Here is a 24054-nt window from a genome sequence, read left to right as displayed (position 1 = left end):
ACCTGGCCTCCACAGCTGCCTGTGGCAATTAATTCCACAGATTCACCACCCTCTGGCTAAAGAAATTCCTCTTCACCTTATACAGCCTCAGCATTACATCCTTGCTTTTATATTCTAGTCCTCTTGAAGTAAGTGCATTCACCTTCATCACCACTGAGTCACCCTAAAAATTAATCTTTAGGTAATCCTGCACAAGGACTCCCAAATCCCCTTGCACCTCGGAATTTTGTATTTTCTCCCTGTTTAGTAAGTAGTCTGTCTTTATTCCTTCTACTAAAGAACATGACCATACACTTCCCAACACTATATTCCATCTGCCACCTCTTTACCCATTTTCCTAATCTAAGTCCTTCTGCAGCCTCTCTGCTTCCTCAAGACTACCTGTCACTCCACCTATCTTTATATCCACAAATTTGGCCACAAGGATATCAAATTCATCATCCAAACCATTGACATACAACAAAAAAAGAGGTCCCAATACAGACCCCTGTGAACTCTAGTCATCAGCATCCACTCTGAAGAGTGTCCCTTGTTTCCCACTCTTTGTATGCTGACAATCAGCCAATGTTCTATCCATGCTAGAATCATACTTGAAATACCCTAGGCTGTTATCTTGTTTAGCAGCCCCATGTGCAGCACCTTGTCAAAGGCCTTCTGATAGAATGATTCTCCTTTGTCTATCCAACAAGGGTGAATCTCAACAAAGATCATTTTCTCATTTTCCAGACTTCCTTTCTTAAAGTGCCAAATGATGACCATCTCATCCCCATTGCAGCCCCTTTTGAGGATAGTTTGTGGCAATGCTTAGACTCTAGCTGGTACCACCAGACATGCAAGATCATGGTTTGAAGGTTCTTGTGGTGAGGCATCCTGTCAAATGATTTTGAAGGTCGATATAAGGATGAGATTCACAGGACCTGAAGAATGTTTGTAACGAACTATTGCCTATTGCAGCTCTCGGACACATCCTCATACCCTTCCTTGGGCCACAACCCACAAATGAACATCAGGTCATTGTCTCCCAGACCATTATAGATCTTCACAAATTAGGAGATCTCTTATCTGTAGCCTTCAACCCGATAGTGTCCCAATTGTGCACTGCCCATCTCTATGTACGTAAGATACACAAACAGGACTGCCCTGGTAGACCCATTGTTTCTGCCTGCTCTTGCCCCAACAAATTATCTCTCCCTACTTTGATTCTGTCCTGTACCCCTTCCTGTCCATATCCAGGACCCTTCTCATGCCCTTTATCATTTTGATAAATTCCAATTTTCTGGTCCTAACTGCCTCAGTTTTACCTTGGACATTCAGTCACTATACACCTCCCACTGCAGCAGGAAGGACTTGAGGTTCTCTAAGATCTCAAACAACCAAACATTTTTTCCGCCACTAACACTGTCATCCTCCTGGTAGAAAGTGTTCTTAAGCTTTTAAGGTTATTTCAATTCCTCCCACTTTTCACAAATTAAAAGTGTAGTCATGACTTCCTGCTTGGGCCTTGAATAAGCCTGTCATTTTGTTGGCTCTGAAATTATCCTTGTTCCAAGCATGCTCTGCACACTTGCCCAACTCTCCCTCTACATTTACTGCATTGATGTTGCTTCCTTTTAGGGTGGTCACTTTTGTTACCTTTCCCACCAGCTTCCACCTGGTTTCTGTTTAACCTGAACTGTTTCTGACACCTTTCTATGGATCTCTTGGCTTCCGTTTCAGGAGACAGATTATCCTCTGATATCTGTTACGAATTCATGGACACCAGCTAAGTCAATTACCTCTTCCCACCCTATTTCTATAAGGATGCTGTCACTCAGTTTCTCTGTCTCTAACTCATCTGTTCTCAAGATGACTTTCTACTCTGGGGCATCAGAAATGCCCTTCTTTGGCAAACATGGCTTCCCCTCTGCTGTGTTGGTGGAAACCTCACACACATTTCTGCCATTTCCCTTCTGCTCTCGCCCCCCCCCCCCTTCTCCCCAGACAGAGCAGAGATAAGAATTCTATCTGTCCTCACCGTCCACTTCACTGCTTCCAGCATAGCGTTTCTGCCAGCTGCAATGAGATCCCACCACCAGTCTCATCTCCTCTTCCCTTCTTTCTGCTTTCTACAGAGACTACTCTCTGTGACATATCACTTATCCCTTCCCACACATCCCTCGTCGAACCCAGCACTTCTTACTGCAACTATAGAATGTGCAACACTTGACCCTCACCTCATTCCCTCACTACTATCTAGGGATGCAGACAACCTTCCAGATGATGCACTGTTGTTTTCCAAAGCAATCCTAATGGAGGATCTTCACCTGAAACATGATGTCCTGTTGCCTCCACAGATGCTGCATGGTCTGCTGAGCTCTTTTAGCAGTTTGCTAACTTTCAGCAGCCTCTTCTGTCTCCATTCCCTGATTTACTATGGTCAAAGTTGTTGTTCAACACAAACTTTTCAGTGAGTGACATGTCATCTGGCACAGACCAGCTGAAAGCAACGACCACTTTTATACTCAGTAACACCGGGGGGAGATAGAACCACAGCACAAAATAAAGGCAACTATGCTTAAGGAAGCTGTGAACAAAGGTAGCCATTAAGATGAGGGGCATAATTGTGTACAATTATCCACAAATTGCTGGAGGAACTCAGCAGGAAAGACAGCATCTATGGAGGGGAATAAACAGTTAATGTGTCAGGCTGAGTCTCATTCCTCTCCGTAGATGCTGTGTGATTTGCTGCATCCCTCCAGCATTTTGTGTGTGTTGCTCAAGATTCCCAGCATCTGCAGAATCTTTTGTGTATATGGGTACAATCAACCTCTTCCTTTGCTGAAGGCCCGTAGGTCATGGCTCTCCAGGCACTATTGATGCACCATCAATAACTCACACTGAGATGTAAGGCGAGGTATCAGCTTTTATTGACTGGAAGAAGGAACCAGGAGTGAGTGTCCATCATACTATGTCCTGGAGATTGAGGCCGAGCGTCAGGCCTCAGATCGCCTTTATACAGGGGCCTGTGGGAGGAGCCACAGGAGCATTCAGCAGGGGGCGTGTCCATACAGGCACATAGTTCACCACAACTATACAGTTTGTTATTCAGATAAAATGGAAGACAGGGCAGGTAAATACTGCAGTACAAGTGTGGCGTACACAACATTGAGAACACTTTATACCTGTTAACCTACTTCTTTCTTGCAACTGAACGAGAATAATACTTCTATAACCTCTTCATCTTGGGCATGTTCCACCTAGTTCTTGGTATGCTGTATGTCCTGACTCCACCTACCTACATTCCTTGCATCTTAAAGTAATTGAATCAGAAGGTGAAAAGAATGATACTTTGGTCAGACTATTTTCCAAAGGATATGGCCTTGCTTTTGCTGTGATTGACTGGCTTTCGAGGCCAGTTTAAACTAGTTACAGATGCTCAGTTCCTTTGACAATAATCTGAAAATTTAACCTCTAGTCTATTAATCAGGACGTGTTCATTACACACAACACATTTTATGATACCTCATGTAAGTTATTCTTAGCTTCCTCAATAAGTTGTCTTCTTGTTTTTGTACGGGATTGTGTATGATTGGCTACATCTTTGACAATGTACAATCATAATTTAGTCACCTTAATTTCTTCCCATTTCAGTTCATTTGTTTGGTACAGTAGTTTTCTTGTGCAGTTTGGGCCATTTTCATGGTTTGTGATGGGCTAGCTTAATCAAAGTTGTTGTTAAAGAGGCACCAATGATACCACAATAGCAATAGGCTTTAGCACATTCTTCAATAATTTCCTGGAGTGCCTTCACTGTTAATGCACTTGTGCCAGTTTTTATTGATGTATTAACTATCTCCACTCATCATAATAATCTCTTCCAATTAATATTTTTTTCAGTGTTTCAGATTAGATTGTCTTTATTTGTTACAGGTACATGAATCATCGAAGCATACAGTGAAATGTGGTGTTTTGTGTCAATGACCAATACAGTCCCAGCCTGTAAGTATTGCCATATTTTCGGTTCTAGGATATGCAGCTATATAGACCCTGGTCAGATCCCACTTGGAGTACTGTGCTCAGTTCTGGTCACCTCACTACAGGAAGGATGTGGAAGCCATAGAAAGGGTGCAGAGGAGATTTACATGGTTATTGCCTGGATTGGGGAGCATCCCTTAAGTTGAGTGAACTCGGCCTTTTCTCCTTGGAGTGACGGAGGATGAGAGGTGACCTGATAGAGGTGTACGAGATGATGAGAGACATTGATTGTGTGGATAGTCAGAGGCTTTTTCCAAGGGCTGGAATGGTTGCCACAAGAGGACAGAGGTTTAAGGTGCTGGGGAGTTGGTACAGAGGAGATGTCAGGGGTAAGTTTTTTACGCAGAGAGTGTAGAGTGCATGGAATGGGCTGCTGGCAAAGGTGATGGAGGCAGATACAATAGGGCCTTTTAAGAGACTTTTGGATAGGTACATGGAGCTTAGAAAAACAGAGGGCTATGGGTGAGCCCAGTAATTTTTAAGGTAGGGACAGGATTGGCACAATTTTGTGGGTCGAAGGGCCTGTATTGCGCTGTAGGTTTTCTATGTTTCTATAACATGCCCACAACTCACTCACCCTGATTGCACATCGTTGCAATGTGGGAGAAGAGCCATGTGATCATGTGGAGAACATTCAAGCTCCTTACAGAGAACAGCGGGAGTCGAACCCCAATCGGTGATCGCTGGGATCGTAAAGCAATTGCACGACTGCTACACTATGGTTCCATCCTTTAACTTGTTCGTTCACTTGTCCTTTCCCAAATTCTGTCCATTGATTCCGCATCATTCTTTATTATAATTAGAATGTTTTACATTAACACCAATTCTGTATTCCCAAATATAATTGGGGTCCTAATGATCATTGGACCATTAGCAGGTTTGGGTGTGGACATAATTAGCCATTTCTTCATAGTAAGTCTAATTTTGGGTTGGGGAGGCTTCTCAAATGTTAATCCCTACAAAATCCACTGATCCTCAAGCTGTAAGAGCACACACATCTCCCAATCCAAACCTACACAGCCCAGTTGCAGGAGCTACCCATACTGAATCTGAGCCAATCCTTATTTATTACTGCTAATAGATAATTATACTCTGATCAGTATTTTAATTTAGTTTCCTGATTCGAGGAAAGCTACATGTGGGTGCTGTGTTCAGCATCACTGGGAAAGGAATTGTGATAGGCTAAGGGGTGGCCCTGCTCTTACTCCCGGAAGCCCTGCCATTTGCTCTCATCTTGGCTATTTCATCTGCCTTCCTTGGCAGTGATTCTCACCTTGTACATAATTCCCTTAGCTCCCACTTTAAACCCTCAGGTATTGTTTACAGCATCAGTGCTGACATTAATGGTTTTCCATTTGCTGTTTTGCAGATACTTTTTGTGTAACGGATGTTTGAGCCACAGCAGATTGTGTTTGCTGGGAGAAATATGTAGAAAGAGAGACGCCAAACACCAATTTGGCCCGTTATTCTCAGAAGAGTGGGCAATAGACTCCTATCAGCTCTGATTTATGGGTCAGAGTGCCTGCATCGTGTTTTTCTCTCCTCTTTTCTCCTTAACTGACATCAACTACGTATTTATCCTATGGTACCCTAGGGTGCATATTTGATTTAAATTCTTTCTCTGTCTTCCACATCTCCTCAATTGGACTAGTGGGGCTTTACCCTAGTAGTTCACACATTTGATGCTTCTAATCTCATATCCATCCCTTCTATTTTAAATGTCCTCCTAACAATCCAAATCCCAGACCCTGCTAATCCTAGCCTCCAATTCCAGATCTGACCATGATGGGTGAGAAGGATAATTGATTGTATTCCAGTAAACATGGCAAAGTCACGGCCTAAAATGGGGCTGGAAGGGCCAATTCAAATCACTGTCCATTACGCTGCTGGCAGTTAGGGCAGCAATGAAGGTCCTCTATCTCTGTCTGTCATACCGTCGCACACAGATATTGAAGGATTGTTCTTTACCGTTTCTGTAACAATTTTTTCTGACTAGTCAAGGTTGTTACGCTGAGCTGATCCCCCAAACCTGGAGGACCGATGGACCACTCTTAATCTGGCTTCTACCCTTTGACATATTTGACATGGGTGACCCTACCAAGAGTCAAAGCACAAGGCCCTGACTGCAGCCAACATAGTTCTTGGGGTCGTTAAGGCATTCAAGCCTCCAAACCCTACGACAAGGTTGTGTCCTCTTGAGGGGAAGGGCCTATTAATGTGCTGTGTGTCTAAATTTTATAAAAAGCTGGTGTGGTATACAAATCCATTGGCAACTCTTTGTGTTCTACTTGTACTTCACATACTTCCTCAACTGAATTAATGAAGACATTTATGGCATAATTTTTACTAATTCTCTTTAGTCCCCCATTCAGTGTAAGAAACACCTGAGGACCATCATTGATGCCAGTGAGGGTAATTCTTAAATCACTCTCCTCTTTGTCACTTATTCTTCTGATAGAAGGATCAGTACAAAGCAGGATCTCAATCTGTCCTTTAATAGATTCAGCAGTGACTCAATCACACTTCATTTCACTTTTTCACTTTTGAGCCTGTGACATATTAGCCAGGGACTGGACAATGCACCAATGAATAGAGGGAAAACAAGTCCATTTGTACAGCTGTCCCGTAAAAGTGGGTTTGTATTGATCCTTTGGGTGTAAGGGAATTACTACAATCTATCAGCTATATTTTACAGTAAAAATATGGTAGAGTAGGGAATATTCCCAATGGCGATTATTGTATGGAATTAATCTGGAATGTTCTTTCGTGGGTTTCTGAGACCAAGAATCGTCTTTTTTATAGTCAGCTAAATAAGTGTCTTTGCACGTATGGCTGGAGGCGTCGGTGCTCCTTGTTCTATAAATGTAGCAGACTTTTCCAAATTTTTCTTGGTCTTAAGGAAAAGTGTACTGTTTCTGTAGTTGGGATATCAGCTCTATCCCTGTCTGCACTTCCAGCCCTGTCACATTCTCTGGGTGAAGGCTTCAGTTCCCACCCTCATAAGGTAAAACAGCTATGACTTTACTGTCAGTTACTGTCCGTGATCACATTCTGTGCCTACAGTCTCTGCACTTAAATAGCTCCAGCTGACTGTGGTCCCATTTCATCATCATCAATGATCACTTTGTTTGGAACGGCCCACTCTGAAAACATCGAGATTTTAATACTGTCCCAGCCAGAGAATTGCCATGAAACTTTCCCTTGGATGGACAATAAACTGTGACCTGGCTATGTTTGTATCTCAAAGAATCAAAGAATAAAAAAAGCCTGACAAAACCAGGGAGGGAAATGCCTATTGCAGTGTCTATTAAAGGCCAATAAATGGACATGCGTAGACATTGTAAGGGTGGACACAAGTCCTGAGGCTGGATGTCATTCCTTCATGCCCTGAGATGCATGTTTCCATGACTCCCATGCTCTTGCAATTGCCAAGACGCAGTCCCATATGTGAACGTTTTCTCGTATGTGCTCATCCCGTGAGCCAGACAGGGTCCAGAAGACTACTCTCGTGGTTGTACTTTCTACAGTGGTTCTTCATAGATCAATGAAGTGCAGCTGGGGTGGGAGGGCACAGTGATGGAAACGTTCAACGGGTCAATTTAATATCAGAGAATGTACAACCTGAACTTCTTACTCTTTGCAGACATCCACAAAAGAGAAAAAAGCCGAAGAATGAATGACAGAAAATATTACAAGCCCAAAGCCCCCCTCCCTCTCCCTTGCACAGGCAGCAGTGGAAGCCTCAACCCTCCCTGCTCCCTCCTCCCCCACTCGCTCCAGCAAAAGCATCAAAGCCCCACCACCTGCCATGCAAGAAGCAGCAGAGGCCCCAAAGTGACCATGATCCACCCCGGCACTTCGATACCTCAGACAGGCTGTCTCTCTCACTATCGAGGGAGAGAGAGATACCACTCCTGCAACAAGAGGGGAGACCAGCTGCTCTTGCGAGGTTTCAGTGTTGCCTAGACATAAGCTCAGCAGTATCCTGGGGTGCAGAGCAATTGTCTAGATAAAAAATCTTCCTGTAATTCCCTTACCACCAATCGAATCACTCAGTGGCCAACTCCTCAGTGCTCCAGGCACACTCAGTCAGTTGTCTTCATACAAGTCATTGCCTGTTCATCACTTCCAACAGGCATGTTCCTTGGAATGTAAAATGCTAGAGGAGGGCTGTCTCATCTACATGGTTTTCCCTACTTAATAACATTGCAAATACATATTATTATGAGGGACATGCAGGAGATGGGTAGTAGGAAACTTTCCCCCATGACAAAGACGTCAAAAACTAGACTGCATGAAGTAATAGGTAAGTGATTTGGAGGGGTTCCGCGGACGAACTTTCCATTCCATAGGGTAGCTGGAATTTGGAATGAACTGCCTGAAGGCATTCAGGAGCAATTGAGCTGCTAATGCATAAAAGATCACGTGCTGGTGGATAAATACTTGAGGGGCAGAATAGCCTGTTTATGTGCTGTATGAACGAATGACACAACAACTCAATATCACGATCTGTGCACAAAGTCCCTCATCACTCCGAACTTCAGCTGCAGCTTCAACTTTTGCAATCATCAAGTCAGAAATTCAAAAGGATCACTAAGTTAAAATTTTTAATACAGTTGTTTGACTTTCTTGAAATTGTTTGAATTGTTTGAAATTGGCCTTGAAGAACACAGACTTGTAATATGTGATTGCTTTAGTCAATTGTAAACAAGCTTCTCAAGGATGGCTGATTAGTTTTGCAAAGTATGGAGCCATATACAATACATTTTTTAAAATTAGTCTTAGAATAAAACTCTGAGGGCATTTAACATTTCCTATTGATAAATTGTATTACTATCATCAAAACGTTCCCTCAGGTTGTACGCAAATTCATCCTGATCTACCTGGCATCTGCAGAACTTCAATAATTTGCATAATGGTAAATTTAGCATATTTTCTTTTCATACCATAAGGGCAAACTTGGACACTTCTGCATACTGAAACACAAATATCTTGAAACCAAAATGTCACTGTATAGAAATACTTGATTCATTTCAGCAGGAAAATGTTTAACTTTTGGATGTTTTCAAATTATAAATATTTAAAATGGAGACTATTTGCTTTATTGTTTGTTTGTAGTTCTCTGTCAATTAGTCTTGATTTATCCAACTTGCCAACACATGCTGGTGACTAATCGTTCATCAAATTCGGCAGTTTCAACCACCTTTACTCTTGTAGGAACTGAAAGTTGAGCAGGCATTTTGGACTACATTATGTGTATCTGTTTAATCATTTATGCAAGTTTTCTAAAATTGCTGAACTATGAACGCAAAGATAACATTGAATTTTTCTCTTTTATTTTGACAAAAAATACATTAGTTTGTTATGCGCTGTGTTGTATAGCATGGGCGATCCTGATCTTGATATTGCTCTTGACCAGTTCTTCTTCAGAAGTGGTTTGTTATTTCCTTTTTCTGGGCAATGTCTTCACAAAACGGATGACCCCTGCCATTATCAGTGATCGCATAACCAGGACTTGTGATACGTACCAGCTGTTCATACAACCATGCACCTCCTGATCCCATGGCTCCACAAGACCCTGATAGAGGTGGCTAAGCAGGTGCTACACCTTGCCCATCTTGACCTGCAGGCTAGCAGAGGGAAGGAATGCCTTGCTCTTCCTTTGGTAGAGACGTATCTCCACCCTGCCACCCAAAGTGTCATTATTAATTCTTAAAGAGAATTGAAACAGAGGGTGGCCCACTTTTATAATTTATATGTACAGGGATTCATTGTCTGAATTCTGCATTTATCCTTCATTTAGTTTTGACAACTGAAATTTCATTTCATCTTAAACATAAAACTAGGTTGAAGGCACAATCTTTAGAATGAAAAATAAACAACTGTAATAAGTATTTAAATATTCTATTTTTTTTCCAACACAATACATAAAACATCTCTGGTGTTTTACAAATATTTAAAGTGCCCTTTTCTCAGTGACACAATTCTTAATTATCAATGTAAAAGGACATTCACAAGCACTATATTAATCAGGAGTCTCCACTATATTTTGTTTATATTTGTATACTTTTTATGAATAATTAAATCCTAGTTTCAAATTGGAGAAAAAAATGTGGTTTGAAGTCATGTTTAATGTAACTTGCTAAGTATTGCACACAAAGAAAAATCTCAAACTCCATTATTCATTTTGGAAGTGAGTTAGTATCCTGGCTCTAAATAACCCAGTAGTTAAATACAATGATGTTAGAAATCTGTCTTTGTTTACATAAATTTGTTTACGTAAACATAATATTAAATTAAAACAATTGATGTAATTCATTACAACATCAGATGTAAAAGTACTAACTGTGCTAAAACAGTAATCAATTTCCTGTCTCACTGAAAAATCACCTACAGCACAATTGTGAAATGACCTACAGTATATGATGAAAATACAGTGAAATCGATAACAACAGCTGGGACAGGGCGAAGAGTGAAGGAGATTAATGCTGTTGAGTAGGAATAGACTAGTGAAGGGAAGAATCTATGAAACACATGTGTTATTGGGAAAAGAATAAGTGAATGATAGTTCCCATCCACAACCACTCTCCTCTGTTTGGCAGGACTGGTCTGTACCTTCAGCTTCTCCCACTTTCTCCAAACTCAAGGGGTAGCCATGGGCACCTACATGAGCCCCATCTGTGCCTGCCTTTTCACTGGCTATGTAGAACAGTCTATATTCCAAGCCTTCCCTGGTAACGCTCCCCAAATCCTCCTTTGCTATATTGATGACTGCAGTGGTGCTGCTTCCTGCACTAATTTCATCCACTTTGACTCCAACTTCCACCCTGCACTTTCATTCACTTGGTCCATTTCTGACACCTCTCTCTCATTTCTTAATCTCATCTCTGGAAGCAATTCTCACAGCTATCTTGATAATACCTCTTATCACCCTGTTTCCAGGATGGGGCTTTCCTTTCCAGGACATTGGAGATGTCCTCCTTCAAAGAAAGGGGTTTCCCTTCCTCCACCACTGTTGCTGCCCTCACCGGCATCTCCTCTGCTTCCCAGATGTCTGCACTCATCCCATCTTCCCATGCCAGGGTTATAGTTCCTCTTGTTCTCACCCTACCACCCCATGAGACTCTGCATCCAATACATCGTTCTTTGCAACACCCACCATCTACAGCGGGATACGACCACCAAACACATCTTTGCCTTCCCCCACCTCTGAGCTTTCAGCAGTGATTGCTTCCTCCATGATCTCCTTGTCCATTCATCCCTCCCCCACTAATCTCCCTCCTGGGACATGCTTCTACAAGTGACAAAAATGCTACACATATTTATTCACCTTTGGGAGTTCAAAGTGATTGGCATTAGTGTACTTTGCCTGTTCAGATGCATTGTCAAAATGGTCTTCTTTTAATTTTCAAATATAGATTTAACCATTACTAATAATTACTTAGGTGAGACCAAGCACAGGCTTGGTGTCTGTTTTACTGAGCATTTGTGTCTGTTTTCCATGGCCATCCAGAGTCTATGCTTGCAACCTATTTTAATTCCACTTCCCATTCCCATGTGGACCTCTCTGTCCTCTGCCTACTTCACTACCAGGGTGAGACCAGATGGAAACTGAAAGAACACCACTTCATGTTTCACCTGGGTAGACTGAATATTGAATTCTCTAATTTCCAGGGAAACCACTCCCTCTCTGACCCTTTTATCTTCTTCAGGGCTTCCCTTCTTTCCAAGCCAAAACTCCAACCCTTCTGCACCTCACCCCCCATCTCCCAGTTTATTCTCCCATTGACACCATCTGCCCATCACCGACAACCACACCACTCCCCCCCCCTCCCCCCGCCAACTGTTCCGATTTGCTCACTATACTAATTTGGTTTCTCTTCAACTTCCTTCCTTATCAGATTCCATAACCTGAAGCTTTCAACGACAGTATCATTTTCCAGCCTTTATGATTTCCCCCACCCAACCATCCGTCACTTGGATCCACTCATTGCTTTCCAGCTCTCGCCCTGCATCTCCCTGTCACGTCTTAATACCTTCCCCCTACTTTTTCCATTAAGTTGAAGGGGCTTGACCTGAAATATCGCCTGCTCATTCCCTCCCAAATCGCTGCTGGGCATTCTGAGTTTCCTCAGTAGTTTGTTTATTTGCTCCAGGTTCCTGTATCTGCAACCTCTGGCATCTCCAGAAATAATACGACCCATTCCTCTTCTGACACATTTTTCTATAAACTGGTAAACTACAGGGCCTGCAAACTTAATTCATGTAATCTTTTAACATAATTAACATTTTAAGCCTATTATCACTGTTTTGTTGACACTGCACTCAATTTATTATGCAAGATGTAATGTCAGAATTATCATTAAGACCATAAGGTGTAGGAGTATCAGGGATTACCAGATACAATATGGGCTTCTTGGGCCAATAAAATTGTTTCCATGCTGTACTACATGGAAACAATTTTTTGTAGACATATACTACATGTCTACAAAATAAACAGTATTTGGCCATTGGGCTTCTAAGACCATAAGATATAGGAGCAGAATTAGGCCATTTGGACATCAAGTCTGCACTTCCATTTCATCATGGCTGATACAATTTTCCTCTCTGCCCCATTCTCCTGTCTTCTCCCTGTATCCTTCATGCCCTGACCAATCAAGAAACTCTCAACCTCTGCCTTAAATATACATAAAGACTTTGCCTCCACAGCTCCCTGTGGCAACAAATTCCACAGATTCATCACTCTTTGGCTAAAGAAATTCCTCCTAATCTCCATTCTGAAAGGACACCCCTCTATTAAGGGATAAGTTTTTTACACAGCGAGTGGTGAGTGTGAGGAATGGACTGCTGGTGATGGTGGTGGAGGCAGATACGATATGGTCTTTTAAGAGACCCCTGGATAGGTACGTGGAGCTTAGAAAAATAGAAGGCTGTGGGTAACCCTAAGTAATTTCTAAAGTAAGTACATGGTCAGCACAGCATTGTGGGCCAAAGGGCCTGTATGGTGTTGTAGGTTTTCTATGTTTATTGTGAAGCTGTGTCCTCTGGTCATAGACTCTCCCACCACAGGAAACATGCTCTCCATATCTACTCAATCAATACCTTTCCCCATTTGATATTTCAATTATGTCACCCGTTATTCTTTGGAATTCTGGTGAATACAGGCTCAGAGCCATCAAACACTCTTCATACGACAAGCCATTCAATCCTGGAATCATTTTTGTGAACCTCCTTTGTACCCTTTCCAGTCTGCATCCTTTCTAAGATAAGAGGCACAAGACTGCTCACAATACTCCAGGCCTCACCAGTGCTTTATTAAGTCTCAACATTATATCCTTGCCTTTATCTCCTAGTCCTTTTGAAGTGAATACTAACATTGCATTTGCCTTCCTCTCCACAGACTCAACCTGCAAATTATCCTTTAGGAAATCCTGCACAAGGACCCCCAGGTCACTTGGTGCCTCAGACATTTGAATTTTCTCTCCATATCCTTCTATCTTGTCTACCAAAGTACATGACTATACGTTTCCTGACACTGTATGCCGTCTGCTACTTCTCTGCCCATTCTCCTAATCTGCCCAAATCTTTCTGTAGCCTCCCTATTTCCTCAGAGCTACCTGTCCCTCCACCTATCTTCATATCATTTGCAAACTTTGCAACACAGCAATCAATTCCATCGTCAAAGTAACTGACATATAATATAAAAAGAAGCGACCCCAACACTGACCCCTGTGGAACACCATTATTCACCAGCGGCCAGCCAGAAAAGACTCCCTTAGTCAATCAGCCACTGCTTTATTCATACTGGTATCTTTCCTGTAATACCATGGTCTCCATAGCTTGTTAAGCAGCCTCATGTGTGGCACCTCATCTAGTCTTCTCTGCCATTTGGTCATGGCTGATATTTTTCCAAAGCCATTCTCCCTCTTTACAACCTTGTTAATAAAAACTTTTCAATCTTAAGATGCCTTTCTCCACAGCTGTGGCAAGGAATTCCACTGTTTCACCCCTCTAGCTGAAGAAACTCTTCCACAATCTCCTAGATTGATAGAGCAGGAGCTTGTATTCTGGCAGTGCTCGAGATGTAAAGGCCATCATTTAGCTCAACACCTCTTTTTCATTACTTTGCTCCAGTCTTAACAGCTGGAAAAATATGTGCGTGCACCTGTTTTTTTTAATAAGGCCTTCATGGCTCCTATCCTTTGATCATTATGAAATAACTTAAGTCCAAAAATTAAGATCTACTTTTTACCAACATTGAAGTTGCTTTGTCACAATGTTGGCGATTTGCCGAATCTGTTAATACTGTATCCCTTTGTATTTCCATTCTTCTTTTGACACCTGCAATAGCACCCAGGCTTTTTCTGCCGCCTGTGGGTTTGTATTTCACCATACAGTACCAGTGTTTGGTGAGTACTGTAGTTTCACCACTAAAACATATCATTTGAGTCGTGAACAATCAATTAAATTTCCTAATTAGGTCAGTAATTTGCCGTCTATTCCATGAGATTCCGATTCAAGTAATATTCTCACATAGGAATTGTATCACACGCCTTCCGTGTGCGTTTAAATGACCGCCGCAAACATTGGACTCGGAGTCAGTACAGGGAGGCAGTTGACAGCCCAGTGAATTTTGTCGTCCAACCCTGTTGAATTTCTGCGTTCCCATTCGCTTAACCTGCGCTTCTGCTGCCAGATGGGGATTGTGATGTGATTGCGCTTTAACTTTACGTCCCTCCTTCTAGCCCTTACGTCAGAAGCTGCCGCTTGGCTTCGCTCCTACGGGGAACAGTGCTATTCAAGGCGAGAGGTTGCCGCATCAGGGGATGAGCAAAAGAGACAATGTGGATTCTTTCGTTTGCGTTGTTATTATTGAATTTGCACGTGCTTGAAGGTTAGTACATGTGTTTTTCAAAGATAAATCTTAACAATTATTTTGGAATTGACAATGGTGGGTCATGTTTTCATGCCAGTCCATTGAATGTAATGGTGCTTAGAGTTGAAATAAAACGGCATGCCGAAGGATATTGATTTTCACCCGTACACTCTCCAGCCCAAACGTTAATGTAAACGTCCATCATCCGATTCATTGCCAGGTTTTTTGCTTTAAAATATGTTGGTAATTAACATCCTTTCAGTTTTTTAAATTACAGCTGCTGAGCAGGACAGTTATTTCCTGGTATAGTAATGTGTTTTTAATGGATCATATCAGGTTTTAGTAGAACTGTATTGCCTTACCTACCAGGAGCTGGTTCTGGTGGCAGCTCGGTGCGGGGCGCACATCGTGTATTTTTGCATTGCTATAGCTGGGTTTTTGTTTTATTTTTTTTGCAATGTTTGAACCGTGTAAATAAAAACCGATCCCCCCGCCCCGCCGTTCAGGTACTCGGCTGCACTGTGACGAGGGTCAGTTTCAATGCAAGAACAATCGGTGCATCGCGTTGCTCTGGCGCTGCGATGGAGACGACGACTGTATGGACAACAGCGATGAGGACGACTGCCGTGAGTACCATCAAATGATGAAATGCCAGTGGGAAGTGAGGTTGTTTAACACGTTGTGGCCCGCAGCCAAGGTGCTTGGTGAATTACTCCAGATTGCACTAGGACCAATCGGGCCCCTTGGCAGGGCAACACATGTCCACCACCACCGGCTGCTTCGCTGTGGGATGACAGTAACTTTACCCGGGCTTCGTTGCAAATGAGCGGAAATGTGTCGGCTTGTGTTTCGAAGCAAGGCAATATAGTCGTTGGCTGGCTATGGAACAGCAGATATACCACGTGGCTGTAAAGCACCAATAGGCAGTGGAAGTTTAGCCTCTCCCCTTTACCTTTTAAGCCCCGCCAATAAGGTGTAGTTCATTCATTAAGTGTAAGGTCAACTCTTCAGTGACCTGCGAGGAGTAGGAAGTGTGTTGATCCAAAGCTGCATGATTTGTGTCGCTTGCGTAAAGTACAACCAGAGCAAAAAAATTAACACGGCAGTAAATTGTTCTGGAGCAGTGGCCTTCATTCTTAAACTTTTCTCCAGCATTTTATACCATCGCCAAATCACCCGGCGCGTTGCGGGAACCAATCGAATTTCTCGGTGACGGGGTGGGTGTTGGTTGCGTTGCTCACTGGTCAGTGTCGCTTAGTTATCGGAATTCGAATGGAAAATAAACCTTCATGAAGAGTGGTGTTGTGTTTAGTGTGGAAAAGAAGGAAGAACTTTTAAAGAGCATATTGAGTTGGTGAAATAGAGTAACACACACAAAATGCTGGAGGAACTCAGCAGTGAAATAGTGTTAAATTAGCGGAATAAGAAATTTACGGTTCCCAGACTTAAAAAGTAGATTGTCGATTACAGCAACAAGAATACTGATTTTTTTTTTAACGAGCAAAAAATGCTGGAGGAATTCAACAAGTCAGGCGGCATCCGTGGAGGAGAAAAAGCCTTCATCGTGAATGTGAAGGAAGGGGGCAGAAGTCAGAATGAGAAGGTGGGGTGGGGGAGGGAGGGAGGGAAGAAGTATAAGATGGCTGGAAATAGGCAAGACCAGGTGAGGATGAAGTGGTGTGTTGGGGGTGTGGGATGAAGTAGGATGTGGGTTCCCATTTCAGAGTGTCTGAGGTGTGCTCCTTTTTCCAAGGAGCAGGTTTTCCCTTCTGTCGTCAATGCTGCCCTCATTTACATTTGCCCTCAACTGGTCCTCCCACCATTCTAGCAGAGATAGGGGTTCCCTTGTTCTTAGCATCCTGCGAGCCTCCACTCTCCATAACCTTTGCCATGTCCAACAGGATCCTACCTCTTTCCCTTCCGCTCCCCACTCCGCTTTCTACAGGGATCACTCTCCATGTGACTCTTGTTCACCCGTTCCTCTCCAGTGCCCTCCCTTGCAAGTGTGACAAGTGTTATACCTACCCTTGCACCACTTCCCTCACCACCACTGGGTTCCCCAAGCAGTCCTTGGGTGAGGTGGCACTTCACCTGCATCTGTTGCTCCTGATGTGGCCTCCTCTACTTCAGAGAGACCTGGCACAGATTGGGGGAACTGCTCTGCCATTCGCTGCAAAAGACAGGATCTCCCAGTGGCTACCCATTTCAGTTCTATTTCCCATTCATATTCTGACATGATGAAGCCAAACTCGGTAGCAACACTTCCTTTTCTGCCTGGGTAGTCTCCATCCTGATGGTATGAACATCAATTTCTCTAACTTCTGGTAATTTCAACTACCCCCACCTCTTCTTGACATTCTCAATTCTAGTTACCTTCTCACCCTAAGCGAGAGAAAATCTGCAGATGCTGGAAATCAGAGTAACACGCAATGCTGGAGGAACTCAGCCCGAAACGTCAACAGTACTCTTTTCCATAAATGCTGCCTGGCCTTTTGAGTTCCTCCAGCATTTTGTGTGTGTATGTTACCTTCTCACCCCTTCTCCTAAGCTGCCCATCACCTCCCTCTGGTTCCCATTGTCCTCTCCTATTGGATTTTTTTCAGCCCTTTACTCCTTGCACCTATCTCCTTCCAGCTTCTACAATCAAATCCCTTTCCCCACCCACCTGGTTTCACCAATCACTTGCCAGCTTGTACTCCATCCTATTACACCCCCCCCCCACCTTATTCTGCTTCTGCTCCCTTCCCTTCCAGTTATGATGAATCATCTTAGTCCAAAATGTCAACTGTTTATTCCCTTCATAGATGCGACCTGAGCCCCTTCAGCAATTTGTGTGTGTCGCTTCAGATTTCCAGCAACTGCAGAACCTCTTGTGTTTATGAATTGCTGAATTTTAAAGTGGGGTGAGACATGAGGAAATGTTCCTTAGTACTTGGGGTGCCAAATTTTTTAGAATTTAGTAACCTGGACGCTGGGTCCAGGTTGTTTTTGGGGTAAGCTGTGTCTGAGGTGGATCGGTCAGGATGTTGAATGGTGGAGTAGATCTGAAGCCCTAAATGGTCTGATCTGCGTAGGTTTTTGGAATGTAAAACTGATTGCCGGGAGAGTTGGGTTGCTGTGATTGAGTGTGAGTAAGATAAAAATGTTTGTTTGTTTTTGGTGTTACAACTGTCCAAAAGCTTCATGTCCACTTTTAGTAATTTCAAGCCCAAGTGCAAATTTTCATTCCCTCATATATTCTACATGTTTTAAAAGCGTTATGCCATTTGTTATAATCACTCTTTTTGTAGTAAGTTTCACATCTCCCCACTATTGGGTTTCCCACTGCTCATCTTTTACTTGATAAGTATAGCTTTGTTTTTAATATTTTCCTTGTTAATCTTCTCTACTCTGCCTCTATTCTTCTGAACACACGACAACCAGAACTGTATGCAGCTCTCTAAATGTGATTGACTCAAAGTCTGGTGCAAATTTACTATGAAGTCCCAGGCTTTTCAGTTTTTTAGTAATAAACCCTTGTGTTTTGCTTCTGCTGATGAAGTGCAGTATTAGTACTCGGAAGATCTATTGGCTCCTCTGTCCCCATCAGGACTTGAAGCTTCCAAGTAAGAAAATTACCTTTCTACAAAAGTATACTCCCTTTTGTGTTGAACATTTGCCTGTGATTTATCAATTTGCATGTTTATTAATGTCCTCGTTGTGTTTCCTAATCCTGCTTCAGTATCAGGATTTTGATCCCAACATTCAAATAACTAAAGTAAACTGTAAATAGCAGTTGTCACAGCACTAATCCTTGTGGAATACCACTATCCATTTCCTCCTCTGAATAGCCCCCATTTGAACAGTTCCCCTTTTGGAACAAATGAACCATCTATTCTGCTGGTACACTGCATTCTTCAAACTTGAAAGAAGGACTTGGACAGATTAGGAGAATGGACAAAGAGGTGGGAGATGGAATATAGTGTAGAGGAGTGTACTGTCATGTGCTTTGGTAGAAGGAAACTATTACACTATTCTGTAACACAGAATTCAGAAGTGAGTGGACTTGGGTGTCCTGGTGCAGGATTCCCTAAAGGTTACCTTGCGGGTTGAGTCGGTGGGAAGGAAGGCAAGTGCAGTGTTGGCATTCGTTTCAAGAGGATTGGAATATAAAAGAAAAGATGTAATGCTGAGGCTTTTTAAGGAATTGGTCAGACCACATTTGGAGTATTGTGAGCTGCGTTGGGCCCCGTATCTAAGAAAGGATGTGCTGATGTTGGAGAGTCCAGAAAAGGTTCATGAGAATTATCCCAGCACCAAAAGTGTTAACGTACGAGGCAGGAATGATGGCACTGGGGCTGAATTTGTTGGAGTTTAGAAAAATAAGTGGGGGGGGGGGAATCTTGTTGAAGCCTGCCGAATATTGAAAAGCCTATATAAAGTAGACGTGGACAGGGTGCTTCTAATAGTGGGAGGGTCTAGAACCAGAGGGCACAGCTTTATACTGCAAAGATGTCCACTTAGAAAAGAGATGAGGAAAAATTTCTTTAGCCAGAGGATGGTGAATCTGTGGAGTTATTGCCACTGATGCCTGGGGATGCCTAGCCATTGGGTATATTTTATGTGGATGTCAATAGGAGGCTAATTAATAAGGCATCAAACGTTATGGGAAGGAGAATGGGTCTGAGAGGAAAAATAAGTCAGTCTTGATCAAATTGTGGTGCGGATCGATGGGCTGAATGGCTTAGTTCTGGCTCCCATGTCTTATCCTCTTATTATGAGGTACATCTTGGGAATTTTTTTGAAATCTAGATAAACTGCATCCATTGAATTCCTATTGACTAAGTCATTTTTAAGATATAAAGGCTGCAGTTAACATACAAGTAATCTTCTGAGTTAGAGATTAGATTTCAGTGATTCCTATTGCTGAGGACATAACATGGATTTCTTGACCTTTTTTTAAAAACTTTGATTCTCAGGACAAATTTAAAATTCTGCGTGTTTATAAGGGGTGATTGATAAGTTTGTGGGCTAAAGTAGAAGGAGTCAATTTTAGAAAACCTAGCATATTTATTTTTCAACAGAGTCCCCTCCTACATTTACACACTTAGTCCCGTGGTCGTGGAGCATATGGATCCCTTCTTTGTAGAAGTTGGCGTCTTGGACCTCCAGAAGCGGTCCACAGCAGGGGTGATTGTTAAGGTCATGGCCTAAGGTAGGAGGAGATGAGTTATTAACTTGAAACTTTCTGTGTAATCACTCAAGAGCTGACCTGCATGTGCATGTAACGAGAGCTGTATAACTCATCTCCTTCTACCTTTGGCCACAAACTTATCAATCACCCCTGCTGTGGACACTTTCTGGAGGTCCAGGATCCGTATGCTCCACGACTGCTGGACTAAGTGTGTAAATGTAGGAGGGGACTCTGTTGAAAAATAAATGTGCCAGGTTTTTTAAAATTGACTCCTTCTATCTTAGGCCACAAACTTATCAATCACCCCTCGTACTGCTAATCCTGCCCATTGAAAGAAAAATCATTCTGCAGAGAGCCGTGTAATGTTCTCTTTTATCTCTGGTTTTCATTAATTGTTAAACACTGCTTTCCATTCCTTTTATGAAGAATGCTTTTAGTTTTGGTTTTAAAATTATGAAATTGCATTGGCCTGATTGACACTCGTATTCCCTGTAGAGTCGAATAAACTTGGCCCCTCTTTACATTGGTATGAGTTGAGTGAAGTGCCATATTTCTAGTCTAATTGATGCAGTTGTGCTTATTGATCTGTCGGTGGTTGTCTAACACGTCCAATGATGACAGGAAGTGTGTATGGGAGAGTTCTCATGGTGGAAAAGGCATTGCACTGGGGCAGTTTACTCTCTCAAATGAAGTCCGGGTCCAGTTGTATGAGCAAGCCTCACAAACTGGGGTCTCTGGTTTCAGTGGATGACCATGACATCCTCTGTGCCTTGTCTTGCCCTTCGCTCTCCACTCCACGATCACTGGGTCTCACTGTAGATCTCATCTGCCCAGTCCATTGGAGCTGACTTCTCTTGCTAGGGCAGGCATGTTCTTGTCTCACTGAGGTATGAGGCTGCTGGCTACCTTCACCTGGTTTAACCCGTCAGTCGAGGTGGTATACTGGGGTCGCACGCTATTTGGAGCTGTGGCTGAGAGCTGAGTGTCTGGTGAAGACCAAAGGTGAGTGAGCTGCCCTGGAATGGACATGACAAGCCTTTTCACCAGAGGTGCTACCCCTCCCTGGACACCTCAAATTAATTGATCTCTGTATTTACTAGAGATATTGGAAAGAGGAATCTGGGAAAAGGATTCATTGCCGGGCTGTCTGATACCTCCTGGTAGAATTTTCTTTGACCTCCTGAATCAATACACTAAATTGGGTTAGCAAAAGAAAAAATCCCAACCAAAGCCTGGAGAATTAAGAAACTGCAATTGGTCAGTGACATGGGAATGTACTACTAGTGTTTATTATCCAGGCATCTGAATGAAATGTTCTTGCAGAGAAATATCAAGCTTGACTGCAGTGCCTTGCACAGCTGCAATAGTTGTCCAAGCTAGTGCATGAAGGATATTCAGTGGGATCAAAGAAGCTCATGTCAGCAGGGATAGTACAGAAGGGTAAAGCAGGGCAAACAAATTCTTTACAAATTAATCTTCATATAGGCTTCCTGACCCATAACATCTGTGCAGGTTGAAAGTATCTTTGAGTTTCATATGTGATGCTTGCATGCCACCTTTATTCTTAGTACACATGCAAGTATTATTTAAATACAGTGAGCATTTTTGTTCCCACACCCCGCACTTCCTGTTTCTACCTCCTACCCAAGATCCACAAATTCCCCCCCCCCCCGTTCAATCCCTTCCCACCTATGTTTTTGACACTTCTCACGCTTTGAATTTTTTTCAATGATTTTGAGTTCCCTGGCCCCCACTGCCTTATTTTCACCATGGATGTTCAGTTCCTATATACCTCCACCCCCACCAGGAAGGTCTCAAAGCTCTCTGCTTCTTTTTGGATTCCAGACCTAACTAATTCCCCTCTACCACCACTCTCCTCTGTCTAGCGGAATTAGTTCTTACTCTCAATAGTTTCTCCTTTGGCTCCTCCCACTTCCTCCAAACCAAAGGTGTAGCCATGGACACCTGCATGGGTCCCAGTTACGCCTGCCTTTTTGTTGGCTTTGTGGAACAGTCCTTGTTCCAAGCCTATACGGGTATCCGTCCCACTCTTTTCCTTCGCTACATCGACGACTGCATTGGCGCTGCCTCTTGCACGCGTGCTGAGCTCGTTGACCATTAACTTTGCCTCCAACTTTCACCCTGCCCTCAAATTTACCTGGTCCATTTCCAACACATCCCTCCCCTTTCTTGATCTTTCTGTCTCCATCTCTGGAGATGGCTTGTGTACTGATATCTACTATAAGCCTACAGACTCTCACAGCTACCTGGACTATTCCTCTTCCCATTCTGTCTCTTGCAAAAACGCTATCCCCTTCTCGCAATTCCTCCATCTCCTCTGCATCTGTTCTCAGGCTGAGGCTTTTCATTCCAGGACAAAGGAAATGTCTTTCTTTTTTAAACAAAGGAACTTCCCTTCTTCCACCATCAACTCTGCTCTCAAACGCATCTCTCCCTTTTCTCGCACATCTGCCCTCACCCCATTCACCTGCCACCCCACTCTGGATAGGATTCCCCTTGTCCTCACCTACCACCACACCAGCCTCCGGGTCCAACGTATAATTCTCCGTAACTTCTGCCACCTCCAATGGGATCCCACTACCAAGCGCATCTTTCCCTCCCCCCACCCCTTCTGCTGTCCACAGGGATTGCTCCCGACATGACTCCCTTGTCCACTTGTCCCACCGATCTCCCTCCTGGCACTTATCCTTGTAAGCGGAACAAGTGCTACATCTGCCCTTACACTTCCTCCCTCACCACCATTCAGGGCCCCAGACAGTCCTTCCAGGTGAGGTGACATTTCACCTGTGAGTCGGCTGGTGTGGTATACTGCATCTGGTGCTCCCGGTGTGGCCTTTTATATATTGCTGAGACCCGACGCAGACTGGGAGACCGTTTTGCTGAACACCTACGCTCTGTCCATCAGAGAAAGCAAGATCTCCCAGTGGCTATACATTTTAATTCCACGTCCCATTCCCATTCTGATATGGCTATCCATGGCCTCCTCTACTGTCAAGATGAAGCCACTCTCAGGTTGGAGGAACAACACCTTATATACTGGCTGGGCAGCCTCCAACCTGATGGCTCTAAATTCTGTTAATGCCCCTCCTCTCCTTCTTACCCCATCCCTGATATATTTAGTTTATTTTCCCCCTCTTTTTTTTTCTCTCTCTCTCTACCCATCACTCTGCCTGTTCTCCATCTCCCTCTGGTGCTCCCTTCCCCCTTTCTTTCTCCCTAGGCCTCCCATCCCATGATCCTTTCCCTTCTCCAGCTCTGTACCCCTTTCGCCAATCACCTTTACGACTCACCCCACCCCCTCCGGTCTTCTCCTATCATTTTGGATTTCCCCCTCCCCCTCCTACTTTCAAATCTCTTACAATTTTTCCTTTCAGTTAGTCCTGACGAAGGGTCTCGACCCAAAATGTCGACACTGCTTCTCCCTATAGATGCTGCTTGGCCTGCTGTGTTCCACCAGCATTTTGTGTGTGTTGCTTGAATTTTGCCTCTTTCCGCTTTTCAAGCACTGAGTTCCAAGCACCTGTATTATTCTGAGTGAAAGTTTGTTCACCCATTTTCCTCTTTAGTCGTTCCCATTACTTTAAATTTATGCCTCCGCTTGGCTTTTGACCCCTTTGATAAAGAATACAGTACAGGTCTTTCTTAGTTTAACTGGTTTTCAGTTTTTTTTTAACGTACGGATTTCATAGTTCTCAACTCAGTTGCCCATCAGTTTCCTGAATCAAAGCAAACAACCTTCACTTGAATCCGAGGGAGCCCAATATTTTTGCAGGTAGATTTGCTAGAGGTGTTGGGAGTGGTTTAAACTAATATAATGGAGATGGGAATCAATATGGTAGAGTTGAGGATGAGCCAGCAGGTCTACAAGTAGATGATGGGTGTAATGTGAACGTAAGGAAGCCCAAGCCAATGATTGGGTACAAATACAGACAGTGCAAAGATTTAAATTGTACCGCAGAAGCAAAATTCA

General features: G+C 43.2%; 1 protein-coding gene across 6 annotated transcripts in view; it reads left to right on the top strand.

The window, feature by feature from the left end:
- Positions 1–3913: 3913 nt before the first annotated feature.
- Positions 3914–24054, top strand: part of lrp8 (low density lipoprotein receptor-related protein 8, apolipoprotein e receptor) — a 136590-nt gene continuing 116449 nt past the window's right edge. For 2 of the 6 annotated variants that reach the window (XM_059984579.1, XM_059984575.1), the window contains exons 1-3: positions 3917–3978; positions 14760–14908; positions 15397–15516. In XM_059984579.1, the coding sequence (XP_059840562.1) occupies positions 14857–14908; positions 15397–15516 (172 nt within the window). In that variant the 5' untranslated portion in view covers positions 3917–3978; positions 14760–14856. Of the gene's footprint in view, positions 3979–14759; positions 14909–15396; positions 15517–24054 lie in introns of all 6 variants that reach the window. The other 4 variants (XM_059984578.1, XM_059984574.1, XM_059984580.1 and 1 more) reach the window with 4 other exon arrangements.

The sequence above is a fragment of the Hypanus sabinus genome, chromosome 11 (genome assembly GCF_030144855.1).
Source record: "Hypanus sabinus isolate sHypSab1 chromosome 11, sHypSab1.hap1, whole genome shotgun sequence".
NCBI classification, from domain to species: Eukaryota; Metazoa; Chordata; class Chondrichthyes; order Myliobatiformes; family Dasyatidae; genus Hypanus; species Hypanus sabinus.
The sequence above is the reverse complement of the archived record's forward strand: the minus strand, read 5'-3'. Positions and strand labels throughout refer to the sequence as shown.